This window comes from Camelus dromedarius, chromosome X, assembly GCF_036321535.1.
Source record: "Camelus dromedarius isolate mCamDro1 chromosome X, mCamDro1.pat, whole genome shotgun sequence".
Classification (NCBI taxonomy): Eukaryota; Metazoa; Chordata; class Mammalia; order Artiodactyla; family Camelidae; genus Camelus; species Camelus dromedarius.
The window spans coordinates 98563565-98588222 of NC_087472.1; the positions used below are offsets into that span (position 1 = coordinate 98563565).

Sequence of the window (24658 nt, forward strand, 5' to 3'; positions counted from 1 at the left end):
AATATGATGAGAGACCCTGCAACCTACAGGCTATATCCTCACCTCACACTGATGAAACTTAGTTTATATTATCACTGCCCATAGGTCCTTCATCATGCTGCTGTGAGTCACTTCAACCCATTTGCTATTCATGTGGATAAAAGGGACATGGTATTTGGTTTTCTTTTGTCCCAACTACTCAAGTGGAAAATGTTCACGTATAATGTTACAGAAATTAATTTTTTCAATGCACACTGTGTACAAATAACATTTATGAGGAGCACTTGTAAAATATCAGCCTTACATTCATTCATGTGCTTTTTGTCAGGTGCTGGATTTTCAATAAATCAGAAAAGGTCCAAATTCTGTCAAACAAATACTATTCTATAATATTATTGTAAAAAATATGTTTTCCTCCTATTCGTATAAAATCTGACCATTCATGACTACAAAGGGACTCAGCCAACCGTGTCTACCTTTTAGCAGGTTTCTACACATAGAAATGTGCTGTGATGGAAGAGCAAGGGGAAGGAGTCTGTGAACAGTGAAAAGGGAAAGCTGATGGGAAATATTATCATTCTGAAAAGTTGCCAAGCAACTGATCTCATCAAATCTGAACCTTTGCCTTTGAAGAATGAGCAAATGAGACCAAATAGTTAAAGTGATTTAATGCTATCCTTTCCCCCTCTTTTATTTTCACATTGAAGCTTTTTCCTCTGAACTTTCTGTTTATTCACTCTATCTTACTCTTCAAAGAATTTTAAATGGCTGATATTATTATTATTATTTACATGTTGAGATAGTTCAGCTCTTTTATTGTTTTTCTCAGCTTTATTGAGGTATAATTGACAAATAAAAGTTGTATATTTTAAGGCACACAACATGATGATTTGACATTATATGTATACATTGTGAAATGAATAACCACAGTCAAGATATTTATCACATCTACCATATCAAATAGTTATCCTTTTTTTGTGTGGTGAAAACCCTTAAGATTTATTCTCTTAGCAACATTAATGTCTTTATATAATAATGACAACAGTGAATAGAGATATCTAGCACATATTGGGGACTTTCTAGGCAATTTACAGTGTGTTGTCATAAATTCTCAAAAAAGTCTATGAGGCAGATATTTATCAACTTCATTTAACAAATGAGAAAACTAAGGCCTAGAGTAACATTCCTAAGGTCACACTGGAGTAATGAGGTGGCAGACAGGACTACCAAGTACGGCTGATGATAAACCCAATGGTAGCAATCACCTATCTAGGTTGCCTTCCCTACTGTATCTGTGTTCTGAAAAATCACTCTTGTTTATCTTTTTAGGACAGTGAAACCTATCTTATGCTCTCTGATAAAGACATAACATTTTGTTGCTAACTTTACCCCTCAATTTAGCTATGTTCTCCTAAAGTGTGTCAGGGCCATGTCTATGTAAATGCATGTTTATTACAGTACCAGTAAATATAAAAAATATAAAAGAACATACAAAATCAGACCTAGTTCTGCTTGCCTGAAATCAAATGCTTGAATTTGGAAGGAGTAATGCAATTTTTAGAATTATTTTCCTACAATTTACCAAATTATTTTCATAATATTTAGTTAGCCAGAACTGGTAGATTCAACAAATATTCATGGGTACTTAATCCTAGCTTCACCACTTTCTAGTTGGGTAAGTTATTTAACTCATCTGTAAAATAAGGATTCTATTAGTATCTACCTTACAGAGTTGTTGTCAGGATTAAATGGGTTAATGCCTTTTAAAAGCTTAGAAGAGTGCCTGGCATATATAAAAGGTCAACAGGTATCATTTACTTTCTTTCTAGATGGGCTTTCCACTCTCTATCCATATATTTGTCTCATAGCATAGGGAAAATAACCATTCTTTAATTCACTCTTAGCCACAAATAGTGGGTCCATGATATAAAATAAGAACCTTGATTAATCAATATATTTTAAAGCTCACAATTAGGATATTTTCAGGAATTTTTCTTTACATCTGTTTCTTTACCATTGTGTCTAATAACAGAGATTCCCTAAATATTTTCATCTTATATACCTAAGTTTAAAATGAATGAAACCAAAAGCACACACTAAAAACTGTATCATGTTTTTCCTTTGCTTCTCAAAATCCTACCTAGACTCTTATAATCTTAATTCTAAATCTTTTTGACCAAACAGGTAATCTGGGAAGTTAATAGGTAGTAATGATAGCTAAGTTCACATACTTGAAGATAAGGGTATTTGCAACTAAGAACAGAGTTGAACATTGTAAGGCTAAAGGACTTACATATTGCATTTGAAGCAATCACACAAGTGCTAACAATTTAAATTACTATCATTTTCAGAAAATATCAAATGTGAACTTTTTTGTAACTTCAGTATTTTTTGCAATATACTTCAATAGGAGCAAGTATGTTCATTATTATTTTTAAATCCAAGAGAATGCTGTCACACTTGGGGTTCCATGTGATGGGGCCATTTTATAGGTTAAATAAAGAAGTTGTTATCCATTCTTGCTTTCTAAGGTTTGAAGTTACTCGTATTGGGGCCTTTAGGGAGACTTGGAGATTTAACTTAATGCTCAGATTTTAGATGAAGGTTTGAGAAGGTGCCAGGTATTTGGTGGGGATAACTAGCATTTAGAAATCCCAGTTGATGAGTATTCATCATTTAAAACTCAGCATAAACTCAGCATTGATGTGTGACTTCCCAAGAAGACTCTGGAGCCTCAGCTCCTGGGCTACTGGAGCACTTTGTTCACACCATCCTACTTATCTAAAGTGGCTGCACTGCATCTCTTTGTTTTTTCCCTCTGGGGTATGACTGCATTCCACAGAGGATTTACATTTTATTCATCTTTACATCTTCAGTGCCTGGCTGACTTTATGTACACAACAAATATTAGCTGAATGAGGTTAACAAATGAATTAATCTTTGGGAAAATTATGGCTACAGATTCATGTATGTGACAGGTAGGTTTTACTACTTAAGATCTGATTTAAAAAAGGTAAATATATTAAACTGCTAGTTACCTGGAACAACTTTCAAGGTGTGCTAGGAAATCTACACTGAAGTATCTGTAAGTATCTCTATTGAAGGTTCAAACTATATTTCAAGTTCAAAAGTTAAAAAAAAAACCTTCAGGATCAAAAGTAAAGTACTTTTTAAACTTCCTTAGCTTTCTTTTAAACATATATATACATATATATATTTCTTTTCTCCTAACTTGTTTATAAAAATATATCAAGTATCTATAGGATATCTAAATTCTCTAAAATTTAAATAGTAATCTATCTTATTGGAAGAGATATGATTTGTGGAACATGACAGCACTACGTGCTTTAAACTGTAGTCTGAAGGAACTAACAATTCACAGACATTTAACTAAGACCCTATAAGCTATTTTTTATAAAGTTATTAATAATCCACTTCATCTGATGATTATAATTTCCCCTTAAATTAAACATTCTTATTTACTTCAACACAAGTAGAAAATAGCCAGAAAATTCTGGGACATAAAAAAGAAGAGTTGATATACATTACTGCCTATCCAACAATAGGTAGTCAATAAGTGCTTGTAGAATGAGTGAACAAAAATAAAAACCTTGTGTGATGGGGCAGAGGCAGAGATAACAAAGATGGCAGGCCTCCATACTGCAGAGGTTTACAATATAATAGCAGAGAAAAGCAAAGGTGCAAATGCCTTCACTTATGACAGTTCAACATAAGCGCCACCAGAGTAGTACAACAGTGGAGCTATGCTAAAAAATATCATTACTTATGATAAAACAGCACATGTACAGAGAATGACACAAAACAAGACATGTATGGTTCCTATTCTTTAGGGTCATTTTGGTCAAAATTTTTCATACATAACTATTACCAAAGAGCTATGGGGAAATAAGGCATGGGTAATAAGGTACATGATGACCAATCTTTTGGGACCACAGGAGGGAGGCACATGACCACGGTGGACAAGTAAGGGAGGCAGGAGGAAAGAGAAAGCTAAAAACAACTTTCCTTCTGCTCAGCTCCCACTGAATGAGTCTGGACTAATCAGCAAGGATCCTTTCCCTCCCCCCAAACTGAAAAGGAATAAGCACAGAATTCCAATTAAATCCATGCACTCTTGCAACAGGTCCATAGGTTTTACTACTTTAGGCAACTGTATCTGCAAATCTTTCAGCTACACTATGTCAATTTAAAGTATTTGTGACTGGGTTACTTTCTTGGTCATGCATGGAAAAACAGGAGTTAAAGATAAAAAATTCTGTGACACGGTAGCTCTAGGCCCATCTTTGCTTTAGATATAGTATGTCCTTCCTATTTAAAATCCACTCAAATTTTGCAGCTTCTTACAAAAAATAAAAATTGAGATGAGATTTTCCTTGGAAAAATCCATCTAAATATTTTTAATACATTAGATATAAGGAAATTTTATTTTAAATAAGTCATATTCAACAGTAAGTGTTCATTAAAAAAACTGGGGGAACCCCTTGAACTATTCCGATTTGGCAACACCTGATACACAAAATTACATGTGATTCAAAAAGGTTTTGAAAAATCATTAATGAGCTAAAATGTTACCTACTATTCTTGCTTATCTTGGGAAAAGTTAGAATAATTTTTAATGATATGCCTCATACTGTTGAGATTCCACTTGGAAGCACATGACAGACACAGATAGATCATAAAGATTCAAAAGCTATCAAGTAATTTCCACAACCCAAAAGTCTAGGAAAAGAAGTTAAGATTCCCATGCCACACATATGTTCTTATATCAACATGAGAGAAGAACTCTTACCATAAGTTGGGGTGCTTTCTCGTCTTCCTTGACTACTTGATCTTCCCTTTTCATATTCATAGCAATATAAGACAGCATCTTCTTCAACAATATTAAACCTCTTTCGATATTCCTGATCCAGAAATGAATTTGGAGATTCAGATCCTTTATGTACTGGCTTGCCCACCATATGTCCTCTGAGGTCTTCACAAGGAAGGTTTCCTTTTTCATCTCTAAAGAAAGGATAAAGGAGAAGGATGTAGGAAAGTGTGAGGGTGGTAAAATGGCAGAGAGGGTCTCAAACAGTAATAATATCCTTCCCATATAAGATATTTTCTGATATTTCCAAACTTGGAGGTTTATAGGGCAATTTTTAATTTTTCCTATTTTTCCAGAAAAAAATGCAAAGGCTCAGAGAGGTTAAATGACTTGTCTAAAGGTTACACAGCTAGACATGGGCCGTTGATCTTCTAAATTGTGCTCTAGTCCATTTTCACCATACTATGTCATATAAAAGAAATCATCTCAGCATGTTAATTGCTTTTAGTACTCAAGACAATAGGCATAATGTTAACAATGCTAATGACATACCTTTCTTCTGCCAGTTTACCTAATTCATTCACAACAATATCTGCACTGCTTAAAAACAAAGATGTGTTTAAGAACTACCACCTCTGTGAAGGTAATGTGAGCTTAAGAACCAAATCAGCACTATACAAACTGATATTGTAAGAATTTCAAACAGCTTGTTATTAATTTAAAATACACCTTAATGAAAATAATTACTCTCAGTATCTAAACTTTATGTATGCTATTTAATAGTAAAAAAGATACATTCATGGAGCTCATTCTAAATGGAAGTATCAAAATTTCATTATACATCAGCAACACTTCCTGTGGAGAGGGTGGAGAAACCTAATCATATACAGAGTTTAAGAATGAGATTTAAGGTGATGGCAAATTAATTTTTTTCTTCTGAAGGATTCTGAAGAGAAAAATCTAATAATTTACGGGATCCCTAAAACTGTTACTCTCACATAGGATTACTCACACAACCCAGGGGATTGGGCCCATAAGAGTGGAATTTTGGTAGAAATATTCCACTTAGGATTGGTTAAGATCAACCTTGTTTATTTTACAATAATTTCACTGACTGGCTATGAAATTTCTGTTAGAAAAGCTCATGTTCTAGAACATGACTATGAATATAAATGCAACATTTCTTGTGTATCATTAACTTTATTTCTTCCTAGTTCTTAAATCCAGTTCTATCCTAAACAGTGCCATGAATGCTATCATACCAGATATAATTTAATTTTATGACAAGTGCCAAGACTGAATTCTTAAATCCACAGAATAAACTGATTATAGCAAGAGGGATGAAAATAACATTTTTAATTGACGTATTGAGTCTTTTCAGATGGAGATGAGCTTATAAAACTAATGTTAATTCTAGCTTCAGCTCAGCAAAAATACTGTATTTTTATACTATAGTATACTACACTTCTGTACTGGTACGCAAATGTCTAGATCGGGCTTGTTCAAATGAAGAGAACTTTATTCTTATTATTTGAATTATGTCAAAAGCAGTAAAAAACATTCTCTGGACTGAATCAGCAAGCTGTCTTATGTACTTAACTAATTACAAAGTGAGGCTGCCATTTACACTGCCATTCACTCTTATTTTTTTTAAATAAAACTACTGCTTATTACCAAGTTGTAACTATAAAAGTTAGTTCTTAAGCAACACAAAGAAAATGATACAAAATCCAGGCAGAACTTTATTTTTGGCTAGCTAAAAACTTTTCCTGAACAAATTGCCTAGTACTTGTTACTGTTAGTCCTCTAGCAAAAAGAAATTGACACTGCAACTAACTTGGAAACAGCCCTAATGAACTTGAGGTATTGGAGTAAAGTTATGCCTATGTATAAACAGGCAGACATTTCTATCAGGGCTGTGACATAAATGTTAATGCAGCTGAGATCAGAGGGTGATTCAGCCCTAGTTAATTCACCATGCTTTATTTATATGTATACACCCTGTGGCAGAAAATGGGAAGGGCTCGTATTGCTTACTATAATGATATGAAAGCAGGCCCTTACATCAATGAGGAAGATTTATTAGACATGTCTATATGGAATACATTAAATAAAGTTGGACTAAGAAAAGTACAAACCAAAAACAAACTTTGCATTAGAATGAACTGATACATGTATTGTGTATGTAAGTGTGTGCACATTTGTGTCTGTGCCTGTATGTACGTGTACTTACATCATGAGCCCCTGAATAACTCAACGTATTAATTTATTCGGCTGTAAAACTTTTTAAAAACCTTTCTTAATGTTGTACATCTATACATGTATGTAATAAATCTATGCTTTTGCTCTAAAAAGGATTTAAGGGAACAGATGAGAAGTTTGAGCACTGCTTTAGTGAACTTTCTTTATACTTAATGGCTCACAGTAAAATTAATAAGAGAAATTAGTGTACTTAAACTTCACAGTTGTGCAAAGACCTACAAATTACTGATTTTCATGACAGAAAAAGAAATTTGGTTAAGTAAAAAAAATTCACTATATATTGATAATGAAATTGCCTATAGTAAGACATACAGTAAAAAACTGACCAAATTTTACTCACTTCACACACATGACTGTTTTCTCTTTTAGAGAAAAAGTCAATATTTTTGTTTTGGGGTTTTTAAAATTTTTGTGGGGGGGCAATTATATCCTCCCCCTGAAAAAATCACTTTCGCAATCACATTTTTTTTTCTGGAATAAATGTGTTAAAAGAATTATAATCACATGAAAAGACTTCTACCTAATTTGACTAGTCCTACCATTTTTAAGATTTTTGGTTTTAAGATGAGAAAATTTTTCTTACTTACAATTTAAATTATCACTAAAATGCTGTCCTACATAAAAAAATTAATATAAGAAAAAAGAAATGTTCAGATGAGTTAAATTAGGCGAACCACATTCATCCACAAAATGAGAAAACGGGTAAAAAAGTGCCATGACTGTATCTATAAAAGAATGACATATGTAAAAATTTTTATGACTATAATTTTAAGTCAAACCAGAAAATGCAGGTAATTCACACAAGGCTATTCTACAAAGGGACTTTGATGCATATATTGGTCTAACTATGCTGTATCAAACAATTCTGTGACTGGGTAACTAATAATGTGATTTTAAAATATTCTCTTAAATTACACACTAGACTAAGAATCACTAAGAACTAAAATGAGAGATAATATACTCTGATTATGAATTTTACTGACAAGTATGGAGCTTTCAAGCAATACTAATAAAACAAGTACGACTATGTTGATAATTCAACCTCTTACATTCTCCTATATTTTTAAATAGCAAGTTTAAGCTTTGTACTGACTTCATTATATTGCTGTAATCATATCTGCAGCACACTGAGAGGACAGAACTGGGTCCTTTTACTCCTGTCTTCTGAAGTGCATTTTAAATACTTTTTGTCAAGGAAACACTTTATTACAAATTCCTCCCTACCCAAGAGACAAAGAAAGGACATTAAAAAACTGCAGAGATTTGCTGAAAATAATTTTCTGATGTTTGTCTGTATATGGAGCCCTCTGAAGAATAAGGCCTATTTAAATGATCCTTTGCACTGAAATAAAAATCTTTCCAATTAAAATGAAAACAAACCAAAAATGAGTCATTTCCTACTTGAAACACACATGCCTTTATTGCTCTTCATGCAATAAAACACTCTCCTTCATCATTCAGAAAGTCTGACACTACCTTAAAAAAATTAAAATGCAACTTGTATTTGACTAAGATTTTTGGATAGATTTGTACATCTGATTATAAACTAACATAAGACTGAAATTATATATTAGAAAGATCTGTGAAATGCCAGCTTAGTAAATTATATCTTCTCACAAACCATGTTCTCACAACTACATTCAATTCTCAAAAACAAGAACTAAAATGTTGACAATATTGACTAGTTTTTTTTTTTTTACTGGATGACAACATAGCATTTGCACACATGCCTGTTGTCATGCAGCATTGAGATCGTAAAATGTCAGAACAATCGTATCCAACAGAACGAAACATCAGATGTACTGAAGTAAATAATAAAAATTAATTAAGGAATTTTGATTGTCTTATTTAATGAAGAAATTTAATGTTACTTATAGCTTGAAAACAAGAGATGCTAAATTATTGTTTTTGAATGACTGCACAACCAATTTAAAATGTGAATCAAATACTTTGTGATTGGTATTAATTATCTCCATTTAGTGCTGGCCCTTTTCCATAATTTTTGTATTCCACAAGGCTGGAAATCAGAATGCTTTTGGACAGAATGCGTGACGGCAAAGTTATATTCTTCTACCTGCCAGGAATTTCAAATAGGAGTTTGGAATGTAAAGTGGAGATACAGCCTCCAAAAACCTGAAAACAGACTTTAAAGGTAACTCATGCTCTTACAAACTCTCTCTACTTTCTGAAAGAAATATTAATGAACGAATCAAGTATAAATTGTAGATACAGAGGTATTAGGGGGAAAAAACACTCCCTCATCATCATTCAAGAAAAAATATACCTCCCTCATTACATACATTTAAGAAGGCATAAAAGTTATCCATAAATTTCTCTTTTAGAAAAAAAGTATGAATGCTTCAAAGGAACCTGAGATTTTCTGGGGCTTCTTAGATAAAGAGCCTGACTTATTTTTTACTTACTAAAATAATCCTAGTTGCTATTTTATATTAGTTTCATATTATTTCCCATTATATGAGATAATGCTTATAGGCTATTTACTGTATATTGTGTTTAATACAAATTAGTTATTGCTATTGTTATTAACTAGAGTGCAGTCTCTATAATACAATAATTTTCCAGAATGTGTTCAAAATTCTTAACTGAGAAAGTATTGAAGGTGTTCCTTGAGGATTTACTTCACAGTTTACAAGCAGATAGGTTAGTTGTATACCTGGGAATATAGGGTTCTGCAGGAGGAGGGGGAATGTAGAGATCCTGGAGGGCAGAGCTGTCCCTTTTGGTGGGCGTACTGATGGTGCTGGAAGGCGTGGCAACGCTGCTTGTGGGACTTCTAGGTATAAGAGGCTGGTTAAAATGAAAAAGAAAATACATACACACACAAACAACACACAAAACAACAACAACAACAACAATGACACATAGTTATCATTTTAAAATGATCTATTTCTGCAAAGTTTTTGAACTTGGCTGAAATCAAGAAGCATGTTATTTAGCACATGAATAGTCCTTTTAATCTCCAAAAACAAATAATTTATTTAGAGGTATTCACTTAGTTCCTAACTCACCTTATTGTACAGCATAACCACGTAACTATTTGTAAGGTAATAGTATCATGTAGTGTTTCGTAATGGGAAGATTTATCTCACAGTCAGAAACTTTTTTACATTAAATTTGCTTTGTTAGAATCCCACCTTTGAAAGAAAGATAATAAAGAGTAACTTTCAGAAGAATTAGTTCACTCACATCCTGATTGATACACAAGAAAGATACTTCAGATCTTTTCCCAAAAAAGATATACCATACTCCTAAGTTAGTAGAATGTCACAGATTCTCAGAAAAGGTTACAAAAATGGAGTATGAAAAGTTAATATGAGAGAGTATTTTCTAGGAAAGTGTACTTTCTCTGTAAATGTAAACACAACTGTCTTCTCAAAGTCATTTTATGGTACATCTTCAAAAGTATGGTGATTAGTGTGACATAATCATTTCACTTTCCATAGGCATACACATATATCATTCTTTAAAATAATCTTCAGTTGCATACCTATAGATCTCATTTTCAAGCCTGCATTTAAGAATTAAGTAAGTTTTTTAAAAAATTAAGATACTCTATATACTGAATTAAGCAATACATCAGGATGCATTAATTTAAGAGCATTCCCAATCCTAAGCTTCACAGCATTTGGAAATGATACTGTGGTTTGAGAAATTATTCTAAAGTGAAATTAAAATTCACAAATTTTCATGTTTATCTTACAGATCTTACCGACTAGCTACATATACAATAACATAATAAAAATAAGAATTTCAATGCAATCACAAACACAAAAATAATGATCACAGAATGAACTGTTATCTTCACATGACAAGATGTTTCCATTTTAGCCAGTATGAAAACACCTTTGGCATATCTATATAGATCCATAGTTCTATTATTTTCACATGTATGCTGGGCACTCAAAATATGGCATAGTACAACTATTTTATATTATGACAATACTTTTGTACAGATAAACAAAATTTGCTCAAAAAGCCAAGCATAAATACAATGTACAATGTAGGTCACTGGGGCAGGCTACATAATTTATGACTCAGTTCACGGTTTTAGACCTTCCTTTTTACACAGCTCACCTTAATAGCTTGAAATCACACATCCTGCCAAAATGACGGTTAACTTTTAATCTATGTGAAATAGAAATTAAAGAGAGAGAGAAGGGAAAAATAATTGATAATTTATTTTGGGACTCTATAATATTCTATTTCATATGATGTAAAAAAAAGAAAGTTTACATGTTGAGGAATTTTGATTTATTTTAAAAATACACAGTAAAACACTATTATGTTTATGCTGATTTTGGTGTAGTGTCCAGTCAAACTATGCGTGTCTTTTAGAAACAAAAATCCTCGCAATGGGAAATACTGAGATTAACAGGTAATCAGGAGTTACCTGCACAGATGAACACGATGAAACCTGAGGAAATAAAGAATTATATTCTAAGGATGTGCCTCTACAACAGATCTTTGAGTAATAGATTCTTGAGATCAAGTGTTTAGACACTGTGATGTGACTCTGCTTATAACTGTTTTCTCTCTTTCAGGACATTTTGGTGTTAAATACACATGATACTGAACAGTAAGTCTGATGAAAATTTCATCATTATAGAAATGTAAAGAAAACATTCATTACACAGTACATTATATTCCAAAACTTTCTATAACAGATGCACTGTGAGGGAAAAACTTATATTCAGTATGTTTTTTAAATGCTCTAGTATTACTCTTATTTTAAACTAACCTAATACTACAAGTAAACATAAAAATGAGCATTAAAAAATAATCAGCTTAAAATTTTATTCTCGTTCCTCTTTTTTAGGGTCACTGCTACTGTTTTGTTTATTTTACCATCTACAGAACTAAAGATAATTTTTCTTGGTATGTACCTCTCCCTGCCCTCCCCAAAGAGGAAGGAAGAAAGGAAAAAAGGAGAAGTAGTAGTCAATGGTTACCAGAATATTTTAAGTACCTCTGAAGTGTGAGGTAAGGACCAACAAAATTTTTTATTCTATTACTACGATTGTCTATTTAGCATACTTGTGCTTTTTCCCTTTCAGGGAATTTAAATATTAGCCATGTCAATGTCCTTCAAATTGCTAATTTCTCTAGGTTTCTGTTTTCAGCAAGGAGTTGCTATTAAGGTCCTCAGTTAACATTAATAGCTAAATTGGCAAAAACAGAAGAATAAGACTCTTAGATATACTTAAATAGATAACAGGTTTGATTGTCCCAGCTGGTTCAATTAATTGAAGTGGCTGGAAAAAACAACTTGCTCTTTCAGAGAAAAGAGAAACTAGTCAATTCTGTTGTTTAACTCCACTGGCTAGTTGTTTTATTCATATAAAACATTTCAATTGTTTTATCGTGTAGATATCATCCAGTTAATCAGTATGCCTTGTACCAAGTAAAACACATGGTAAATATTAAATATATTCAGTATATTTTTGTCTACCAATTGTACTATTTTCGTCAAGCTAATCCAAGCTAAAAAGTAGAGATTATTCTTGAGAATCTCATTTACAAAAAGACATTAAGCAATGGAAAAATAAAGTATGGTAAAATAGAAGCTTCATGGGAAAATGGAAACAGCTACTTAACCCAAAAGGAAGTCTCTGTGATAGTTTAAAATTAAAATCTCTTAAAAATGTTCCAACTTTGGACAAGAATTGAAAGGGTACAAAATTAAATGACTAAAAGAATGAAAAAGGCGTTAAAGAACATTAGAAAGATAGGTAAAATGTGACTAAATCAAGCACAGAATAAATGATGCTATTAGGTGAAATTATCAGTGAGAAATTTCTAGTTGTAACAAGTGACATTAAAATTACACCTACTTCCAATAACCATATAAGTATGTGAAAATACAAAAGATGTGACAAATACAGCTTCCCTCAAATCAAAAAGGGAGTTCTCTCAGCATTTAATCCAAAATTTAATAGACATATTCCTTCCTTTCAGAAAAAATACCTAAAGATGTGAGTATAATAATACAGAAGGATAGTTTCTCCTAACTTGGCAACATTTACCTTTAATTACTTATCTATAATATAGTATAAGAAAAGTAGTTACCATTGTACTGTAAAGAATTTCCAATTTAAGGAAAAAGAGTAGAAATAAAGGGCAATATTTTTAAATTTTACCATCTGGTCATTTTGATTCTTTTTCTTATACTGGTAAAATCTGCATTGGAAGACAATTAAGAACTATCATCACTTATGGATAACATATAAGGGTGTTTTAAGACTGCATCTTGTTACTCAAGTAAGCATGAAGCTTCAGTCTAACTTGATCCATGAAGGTATGCAATCAAGTATGACATGGATTCATTTTGGCTTCTATTCAAATGGGTCTATTTCCTGGAAGGCCCTTTTCATAAAGTTTATTTTTCATATTTAAATGGTCCTACTGACATAAAGCTTTCCTTCTACAAATTCAGAGAGGTTCCAACAGGGAAACATATTTTGCATATATCTTATTACTCTTCTAAAAAAGTCTATAATAGATTTTGGGGGGCACTGGCATGAATCTCTTAAAATATCCAAATCTTAAATAAAATTATCATATGCATCTCTTCAAATATACATTTATAACCTTAGGTCAATTAATGATAACTTACTACTGTCAACAGGACTCAGAAATCTATTAGGTAAAACGTACACATACATTTTTAATTGTCAATTTGAACTATATAAATACCTTCAAATTGTATCCCACAATACGGTACGGCACAAATTTTCCTGAATCACGAGTGATGACTTTAGTAAGAATATCCTACTCATCCAGTTTAAACATCATTGGAAAACTGTGATTATTGTAAAATAAATTTTTCAGCTTTTGTAAGGGATTACTGAAATCTTACTATAAATACTCTGATGGCCCAGGTCTTTTCCTTGTGTCCCCAATTTTAACGTATCTCAGGTAAATGAGCGCATCTGGAAGGTACCTATGTCTTACCTACAGTAAAATCCTATGGTCTTAAAGTCTATGAGAAAAGAACACTTATACTTAAGAAACTACATTTGATGTTAAAGGTTTTACTTGAAACATTTTACATTTCAACAACTCTTGGTAAGCATATCTTAAGTTGCTCCTCTGGTTAAGTGACCCAGCTTTCATAGAGCTATATAAAGTCTTGAGTGAAGCCAATAACATAAACACAGCCTCAATGTTAAAGATTTAAACAGTGTATTACACATTAGGTAGTTATCTCTAAAATTCACTAATGCAAAGATCACAAAGAGTTTGCTTTGCCTTCCAGGGGGAAAATACTCATTGAAATATGAACGATTACATCAAGTATAAAACCTGGCCATTTATTTTATTCATGCTTGTGCTTACAGACTCAAGTGGATCACAATACCCCATTATTCTAGCATAGAACATTCACACAAGTCCTTACTCAGTTCAAACACATTTTTATTATAATTCTCAATACAAGTACCAGAATATTGTTTTACGTTAGCAACTCTGAACTATCTAAACAAATGCTCCAGAGAAAATGTATTCTGGATTTTGGGAGGCAAGACGTTGCATACAATCTTGTAAGTCTCTCAATCATATAAACAATGTTAGATCTAACTTGAAAAATTGTTGGGTGTAATTTTTCCTGGGTAAGCTTCTCTTAAGTAGAAAATTATTTGAAAAGAACCTAAGCAAGAAAAACACATGTATTCAAAATTTTCCCCCTCTTAGTTCTTTCACAGCATTTTCTAGAATCCAAATTTATAAATACAAAAGATTTGAGTCTTCTTTTTAAAGCATGTAATCTTCCCTTTCCTATCAGACTACAAAGAAAACAAACATTTTCTTCCGACCACAGATTTGATCAGAAAACTGTATCTATATAGGTTAAAAATAGATGTACGTGCATAAAAATATGTATGCAGTTACACAATATACAACTAATACAGACTTTATAGAGCTGGATTACAAAATGGCTTTTTTGACTTAATCATCAATATTTGTGCGTTGTACTGAGACTACCACTAGTATATTTATTCTTATGATGTCCAGTCTTACTGGCATAGTTAATACTGCAACATTAAAACTGGACTTCCAATTTTTTCAATTCATAGTAAACATCATTTTTAGGATATTAACTAAAGAATAGGAAGCTAAAGAATAAACTACAAAATAATTTAACATTTTGAAAGCATTTGGCTGAAAAACACAAATGTGATTTAGATCCTTTAATTAATTTGCTTAAACTTTGGTGAACAAAAATTTGATGTGACAACTGCTTGCAGCTATTTACTAATTTGAGCATGTAAAACATATAATTGTTTCTGTCTCCCAGTCAGCATGATTACATTTTTAGGTAAAACTTATTTTCTTCTGTAGTGTCATATCTAATATTAGTTATCTTCCTCTACAAAACATGCTTTCAAAACAAAGCTCTCAGAGACATAGAAACTTTGCTACTAATGGTTTTTTTCAGTCATCCCAACCCATAACTTTGATATTAAATAAATTTTATTATTGCTTATGTTTTCTGATTTTTATAGAATGACTTCAACCATTCATATGTGTATGCATTTGAAATGTAACATAATCAATTAGTGTTTTTCAGTTGTTACACCAGTTGAGACAAAATCAACTACTATGACTACTTGCCTTCCACTTCTTTTTCTGTTCAAATGTATTTAATTTAAATATCCTGTAAAAATGGCATCAAGGTAATGCTAAGCAATAAAATTTAAAAAGAAAAGCACAAAACCACACCAGAAACTATCACATCCATATAAGAGATTTATGGATTAGAATACAGTTTAGGAACAATTCTAATGATACAAGCTTGATGTTATTTTATATGAAAATGTGTTTAATGAAATGTGTATCAGTACACTGAATCCAAGCACTAATTTTAGTGATTATTTCTGAGAAGCTTCTCACCAAAAAGGTGGGTCCCTAAATGTATTAAAAAATTGCTGATTCTCAGTGATGATTTCAATCAACATTCTTGTCAGTGTCCAGCTAATTCTCCCATACATCTCTTGTAAGAAGAAAATGACACCACCCATGCAAGCTTGTGACCTAAGCATGCTAACTTAAACAAATATCAAAAAATATACCTTCAGGCTTACCCATAATTCCCTGGGATTTTTTTCATCGAATTGAAAGAACTTGACTATAAGCAATCACCATGCTTACCAAAATCCAGGATGTTTGTAGAGAGTGCTACTAAGGACTGGTTTTAAAAACAGCTCTCAGAAAGCAAGGAATCCCTGGTTTGCTGTATTAGAATAAAAGATTCTACCTCAGGCAAAACATCTCTACTATAATATAAATGGGTGCAGATGACAACAGACTTCAATTCCAGGTTAAATCTGCTTATATTATTTGACTAAGATATCTTTAAGTCTTTCAGTTCTATTGCAAAATGTTTGAGAAATCAGGAATTTAACAAAAAAGCCGCCAAATTTCATGAAATGTACTAATGAAATTGCTCTGTGAGCATGAAGTTGAATTGTATGCTTTTGCTTATTTGGCTATAATTCCATGAATGATTTTCATGGAATCCAAATCAAAATTCATCATTGCAGTTGATTAATAACGGAAGTTACTATTCATTTTAAATACTTTGAGAAATAAAACTAATTTCACTAAAACATGATATTCCTTAAAAACCTTCTACCTTAGGGTAGATAAGTTTATATTTTATTTGTGGAGGTACAAATTATTTCCTTTTTATTTTAAAAAATAATTATTCCTTTGTTAGAATAAAGTTTTTTTTTTAGATGTATGTATTAGTGTCTATCTCCACACTATACAAACTTTGTCACATTTTATCTGAAAAGGCTAGTAGGTAAATTATGCCTGGTATAGTATAAAAGAAAGATTAAACAGACATATTGAGGTTAAATAAATGCCACAGATTTTCTTTTCGTAACCTCTATTTCAAGTAATTCTTAGTAGAATATTGGTATACCCCAATTTAAAAAAGAAATAACTTGGTGCCCAGACACTCAGGTTTGAACACTGAAGATTTATACTTAGGTGAGTTAATGGGCAGTTTAGCTCCAACATATTTGTACAAATACTAGAAGCAGGAGTACAATAAGAATGGTACTTATGTCTGTACAGAGGATTGTTACTACATTAAGCACTTATGTTTCACATCCAAGGTCCTTTCTCAGCTACTAGGAAAAATGTGTGGCCTCAGGCAATGTCACAAAGAATCCAGAACTACCTGTAAGACTTTCTTATCCTACTATTTCTTTGACTTTTCTCCCTCTGAAAGCAGTCTACTTTCAATCTCCTGATCCTGGAACCCTCAGGTTTTTCACATCTTTGGTGGTATCAAAATCTACATTCTCTAAAAATTCTGACCATTATGCTTCTGGTGTTTTTGCATTTTAGCACAGGCCAAAGCCATAAGATCAAAAAAGAACTCTGTAACGGTACAATTTCAGGTCTTTAAAATAGATTCCAGGGAGATTTGGTGGTGGTGGTGTGGTATGTTAGAGGACTTAGCCATTGTCCTTACTCCTAACACTTTGTTTTACCACCACTTGGAAGTATTTAATTAAAACTACTACTCTTCCTTCTACTCTGTACAAAGCCAATTTTCAAAGAAGTTTAAAGTAGGTTTTTCCCCCCTGCCTCCCCTGCTGATAGTATTGTTTATCTATAAGGGGTTAAGCTTGCACAATACGTTTCAGGTAAACTAAGTACAGTTGAAATAACAAATTTACAAAAATGTTGATACATATAAGCGCTATGTGTCGATTTTCTCTTTTTCTGATTTCCGCATTCTGAAAAAGCAAATTTACAAATATACTCAGAGTAACTGAACAGGCAATGAGGAATAAATATAATTAGTGATCTGATAAGGCACAGCTCTTGGCATTTAGGAACCTAGAAACAGTGCCTTAAACATCCATTGTAATTCTAATTAAGGAATGATGTATGGTAACTTAAAAAATTAAAGTCTTTGTTCTCTAGCTTTACATATATACACCAAATATATTTGTACCAAAAAAGAAATGTTGATCTTCCTATTATGCCAGCATTTTAAATACAAGTGATTCTTAGCTAGATACTGTCATTACCTTAATTCTCCCGTTTGTGCTTGTGGAAAAGAATCTAAAACTGGACCAAATTATCAGTTTATTTTCTAGAGGTATTTCCTCAAATAGAGTTCATGAATCAACAAGAAACTAGTGTCTTTTTGATGTTCAACATGAAACAGAAGGAACTAGAGAGAAGTTGTTAAGTTTAACCACACGTATAGAGAAGAAAACCTAATGGCTGAAAAGTGTAGGTCTCTTCTTCAAGGTTCCCACCTCTCAGACTCTGAAGAAGGATCTTTGGGGAAGACATGTCAATAGAAAACTATAGAGTGGAACAACAAAGCAACTTATAATGCAGCGAGAAAATAAAATGATGTGATGGGAAAGTCTGATCTGCTAATCTATGAATTAATGAGTCAAACACTGAGCTCTGAACTTTAATGATCATGAAAAATATTTCATAATAAATATATACTGCAAGTCAAATGTATTTGGACATACTAAAATAGTTTTACATATATTTATTTGAAAAATAGATTCACATTAAAAATTTAAAGAACCTAACAGAACATTTTTGTATGTTTTTATGTTATTTAAGTATAATGCAACTTTGAGGTCAATAAGTAGGAAAGCTTTGAACAATGAGAAATCATTATAATCTATAATACTATTCATGTGTGAAGAATTTGGGATTTCAGGGAAAAATGTCTAATAATGGTATAAAGTACTAATACAGAATTTAATAATAATTTACATAGCAGTGATAACAATGGCATTTTTATATACTGCTTTTCTTTCTGTTCTTTCAATATGAACAATGGGCAATGGTTTATTTCAATTGGCAATTCAAATTTTTAAAAATTAAACTTCTATAAAAGGTAATGGTCTCCTATTTCAAAAATGTGAGTTTTGTAAAGAACAAAAATTTCTTCTATGATGTGTTTAAAGATTATATCCTGACTGAAATGGGAGAAAATGTATTACTTCTTGTCTTTCATCATTCAGAATATTTTTATAACTTCCTAGATACCTCTAGTTCTAAATGAAAGTTAACTTTAAAGTGGTGTTTCATGTTGAAGAAAAATGCAGGAATTCTAACGCAATAATTTCCCTATTTTTGCCACCATACATGGTGGAAAAGAGAAAAACAATCAGTCAGGAAGAATGTAATAGGTACATTTTAATCACTGTCTAAACTTTTTTACCTACTGTTTATCAACAACTATTCTTATCTTATGTCCTTATTTAAAATAATTGTATAAACTGGCATCTAGTTTCTTCAAGAAGTATATTCGGATATAAATTTTAAATAGAAGACTACATCATAAAATGAAACTTCTCACTTTCATTTCTATCCATATTTTGGCTTAAAATAATTTGTGTTTTTTTTGGAATTATGCTTTAAATATTTATAAATGACAATTTGAATGATTAAATTTATCATTTGGGTTTTAGTTATTGTAACTTTCAGATTTCATCACAATTAAGCCTATTAGGATAAGCTGTGAAGAGATCATTTCACAAACAAATTTTCAAAAGCATACAAGGTTAATCCATATGCTGCTGAGATGAGGCACAATAAAGAAGCATTACTGAGATAATCTATGGCTAAAATGATGGTGTATGACTTATGATTAAGCTTCATTACCTGCAGAGCAAGGGGCTTCCATCTCATATTTTTCAGTAAAGCTGGTGCTGAGGTAAGCATGCTCTGAGGTCGCTTTTTCAAAGTTAAGATAACACCACTCGGGTCCTCTCGTAGTGCATTCACCAAATTTTTCAACTGCCACCCCACCTGGTAACCAGCAAAATCATTACAATAAAATTGAGGTACAGATTCAAAGATTTAATGTTCTCCCCCTTTAATAAGATTAGTTAGAAAAAAAAAGAAAATCACATAATTGGTGTACCATCCTATCAATTTTCAGGAGTTATATACTCAAGTAAGAAATTTTATTTTTGAATTGATTAACCATGTTATTGCTTTAGAGTCCATATCATTATGAGATAACATAATGGACATTTACCACGCCAAAGCAGAGACTAAAATGGTATCCTACCAATGGAGTAATTTAGAATTTAAAGAAATTATGTCATCATTAATGCTGCACAAGGTCTAGATACACGCTCTGTTCACAAGCACAATTTAAAAATCCACATGCCTGAACACAAGGATTTGGCAACATCCTGAGCTTACAATCTATACCACATGCTTTCTCATCACCATCTTTTAGACATATGTGGTACAAGTGTCTTCTAAGTTAGACTGACATTATACTACCAGTAGCTAGTCCTGACACACCAAGGCAATATTCTGATGTATGGAAGACAGCATCAATAAAAGAAACCTTTTACCATGATATAAAGATAGAATAAAAAATGACAAGGCAATGCTACTCTAATGTAGCAACTGGAAATGTATTCCTTAAGACCCTATAAACTTAAAACATAATGTGCTAAATTTAATGAAGCCATTCTATTTGAATATCACCTCAAAACATACTGTATAATTAAACTGAGGTACTTGACAAATGTCCTGAAACCTGGCTCAACTGTTGTCCATGTTAAATTACTTATCATCCTTTTGAATTTTTGAACATAGACTAATTTTGGTTACTTTACTTTTTAAAATGTACTGGTTGTACAGTTATCTGAAATCCTAGAACTATACTTTAAAGAAGCACTTTAAAATATCTGTTATTCCAAGGTTTAAAAAAATACATTTCACATTTAAAAAGGGAGAAGAACCTTTTATCTCAACTCTAAAGGATTAGAAATTTCCAGGATGTTATATAAATACTTTGGGACAAAATTTATCCTGGATTGCAAGCAGAATTTAGCAAATGGTCTGAACAGTGGTCTAGTTTCTTCCTAGGCACCAAATGAAAGAGAAGGGGTGCCTTTGCCTATTATCCATCATGTTTTTGCTTGGAAGATAATGATCGAGCTGTAAAGAATGAGCACTTCCATCAAAACAAGCAATGATCCCAGAGACTATGATGAAGAGGTACTGCGGACCACAGCCACTGTAGGACAATGGGAGACTTTAGTTTATATGAGTGACTGTTCATTTAAATTATAACCTCTACTATAACTGAATTGAGTGATGGTGAAGTAAAAGAGTTAGGACAAAAAAGAAGCAATATAATGCTTAAAACCTCAGGGGTCTCAGATACGAATCAAAGTGATCATTATGATACCTTGCCAACGCGAATAAGAAGCTGCCAGTTTAAAAAAACACATACTAATGTGGATCAACTACAGTAATGGAACTAGTCAAATGTCTCCCATTATATGTAAGTCGGGATTATTATGTGCCCAAAGGTATAATACATTGATTCTGATCCTTCTGATAGCTAAGTAGTGTCACTGTAGCCATTTCTATGAGCCAAGAGTCAAAGCAAAGTTAGTTCAAATCCAAGTATTCATTGTGCTTGCTAAAAAAATATGCACGCAGACTTCTGAGTTCCAGGTTTGGAGGGAGAAAACATACTGTTTATACAAAGAGTTTATGAACAACTTATTAATGATAACCACATTTTATCATTTATTTATTCAAATAATTGCTAACTATCCTAAAGCAATCAACATGCCTATATCCTTCTTTCAGCTTATCTATTCCCGACAATGAATTACCCATAGATTTCTTCTACCAATTTATTTCCATTTTATTCTGTGACAGGATCATTGTGACTAGTTAAATTTTTTTAGGTCTAGATAGTGTTTTCCTGTGTAATATTCAGTATAATTTGATTCATCCTGTTTTCACAATTTCTCTATGGTCTTTTTGAATATACAATTCCAAAAAACAGAATTGTTTTTTCATGAGAATTGGAATTGTTTTTTGATGAGAAAGTAATAATTTGGTTAGATTCTAATTTTATAACTGAATGCTACTTAATGGCAGAATATTATATAACTTTATTACTTTTTAATCAGTCTTCCCACTCTCACTGACCTAAGATTAGGAGTATTTTAAAGAAATGTGACCATTATAAAGTATGTACCTTTAGCTCCCAAATTCTACTTTCACTACCACTAGGAAATGATTGGATAAAAGCATAGAGATAAATGTGCAACATGTGTGTTGCAGTGCTATTTAAACCAATCAAACCCTGTGCATTATGTAAATACCTATTAGCATGGGATATAAAAATTGTGTAGAAAAAAGTTTAAAAACAGCTAATGTAATTCAATTCTACTTTTGTAAAAAAAATTTATATAAATAGAGAAAACACAGAAAGATATACAATATCATTAACAATGGTAACATTAAAGGGGAGTAAAGACTACAACATATCTTTTCCTCTTTATACTTTTATTTCCTGAACTTTTGGTAATAAACATGTTATTTTTAGAAACAATAAAATCAACAAAATAAATGGACCTAGTCCATGAATAGTAATATTTCAGTTAGAAAATCGTGAATTTTATGAATTACCTAATTAGGACTGTTCATTATGAATGGAAAACTCCCCCTCAAAGTACAGAACCAGAAAGATAACACTATTTAAAACAGTAAAATGTGGTGATGGTGAAATCACACCTGCTCTGTGCATTATACTTTTAGATAATTAGCAAAAGAAAAACAAAATAATTACTTAGCTGTGAACAATAAGTCAAGAACTATATTATCTGTTGATTTTTTTATTCCAGGAATGATTTCAGTATATACTTCACTTAAGTGTTAAGCCAGGTTCACCTGGAAATTGCTGAATGGGAATGAAGCTGGCTGAGTGGTTCCCAGCCTACGTGTAATGTTTTTCTTAATAACAGGTAGGTTTTAGCTGTATCAGTCCCATCCTAGTACTTGTATACACAAACAGCCACCAGACAACATGCCTCTCACTCAAATAATCCTTTTAAACTTAGTACTTTTTCAAACTCCCTGACTTGGATCATTTCTTCATTACTTTCTATCTTCTCTACCACATATAATTCTTATTGTCCCCATTTATTGGGTTGTATCATGTTCTGTTTAAGGGCAAATATGGCATGGTCCTAGAGTTCCAGGAAAAATGATTCCCAGCTCTGATTCTGTGATATCCAAACATATCTTAGGTCATATAACTGTAGTGAATTCTTGAAATAAATTTATTTCACTTTAACTGTTACTGAGATACTTATGATTGACAGATTTTATATGAGGACATGAGTAGATGGTGTGATAAAATGAAGCTAGTATGTAGGTTACAACTTCAAGAAATTTGGGAGCCCCATGTTCACAGCTAAAGATAACGGTGCATACACATCAAAATAGTAAAACATCAGTGTATCAGTCATTTTTCAAGATTAGTTTTATACTTCCTCATTTAAGTTTCTGGCTATGGTTTTAAATTAAGTGTGACAGACCTGAATTAGAAGCCATGTGAAGAAATAATAATACGAAAAATGACTGTATTCTTTACATTTGTTTCAATGAAAGTTCTTCCATACTAGGAGACAGAGGGAGCTTTGAAGGAAGAAGGTATCCTAGTGCATGCTAATATAAGAGTATAATCCACTAATATGGGAAGAAATTAAATAAGGTACAAAATTTTAAGAGATAATGGTTTTGGGACACAGATGAAGAAAAACATTCTAATAATGAAAGACATCCAAAAAGGAACCGGCTGACTTGTGAAATAGTGAGTTCAACACCAAAAAAGATGTTTCAATAATCTTGCACAGGCCAAATGATTAGAGTTCCGAAGCCACAATACAATTCCAACTCTAATACGCAGAATAGGTAAGAAAATGGAAATAGGTTATACAACAGATGAGCCTGAGTAAAGGAATGTGGTCCTAGTACATCTCTACTTGTCCTCCATCTTTTCTTCCTCCTCACAACCAATAAATGCAGGTGTTTCTTCTAGGCTAAGAGTTAACACTTTGAATATTTCATGCTGTCTTCTTAAAATAATCTCATCTCTTCCCAGAGTTTCCACTAACAACTTTCTGCATGACTCACAAATCTTTCTAACCATCCCTGCTTCCTATCAAGAACTTATTACACATTTCCAACAGTTCAGTTTATCCACACTAATAGCTATTGAATAATCAAGTACCAGTAATTCACTATGCTAGATTCTTCATATCTATATTACATTCCTTTTATTTATATTTTCATTCCCACAACAGCCTTATGAGGTAAACTATTAAACCCATTTTACATGTGAAGAAACTGAAGCAAAAAGAGATGTTTTCTTGAACAAGATTACAAATATAGTAAGTTGCAAAGCCAGAATTCACATTCAAGTCTATTTGATTCTAAAGTACAAGGTACTACAACAGCAAGCATCCTCCCCTAAATATTCCATTGGTCGTTCACATGAATACAACACTTTAAAAATCAAACTTATCTCCCTGTTTTCACTCAGCAAGTGCAACAAAAAGTTCCCCATCATCCTCTCAAGTTTTGAGTATGGAGTCACCTATGACAGTTCCTCTTCTTTTTATTCCAGGTGTGTCCTAAATAGTCTAGCAACTAATAACTCTCCTCACTGCCTTACTTCTGGCTTGGATGCCTGACTGCTAGACTTAAAACAGGGTCCTAGCTGCTCTTTCTACCTGCAGTCCT

At 32.2% G+C, this 24658-nt stretch overlaps 1 protein-coding gene across 5 annotated transcripts in view; it reads right to left on the bottom strand.

Moving 5' to 3' along the window:
• CNKSR2 (connector enhancer of kinase suppressor of Ras 2) overlaps window positions 1–24658 on the bottom strand; it is a 242303-nt gene that overhangs the window by 92276 nt on the left and 125369 nt on the right. For 3 of the 5 annotated variants that reach the window (XM_031445722.2, XM_031445723.2, XM_031445726.2), the window contains exons 9-11: window positions 19748–19894; window positions 9744–9877; window positions 4790–5001 (exon numbers count right to left, since the gene is read on the bottom strand). In XM_031445722.2, the coding sequence (XP_031301582.1) occupies window positions 4790–5001; window positions 9744–9877; window positions 19748–19894 (493 nt within the window). The remainder of the gene's footprint in view (window positions 1–4789; window positions 5002–9743; window positions 9878–19747; window positions 19895–24658) is intronic. The other 2 variants (XM_031445725.2, XM_031445724.2) reach the window with 1 other exon arrangement.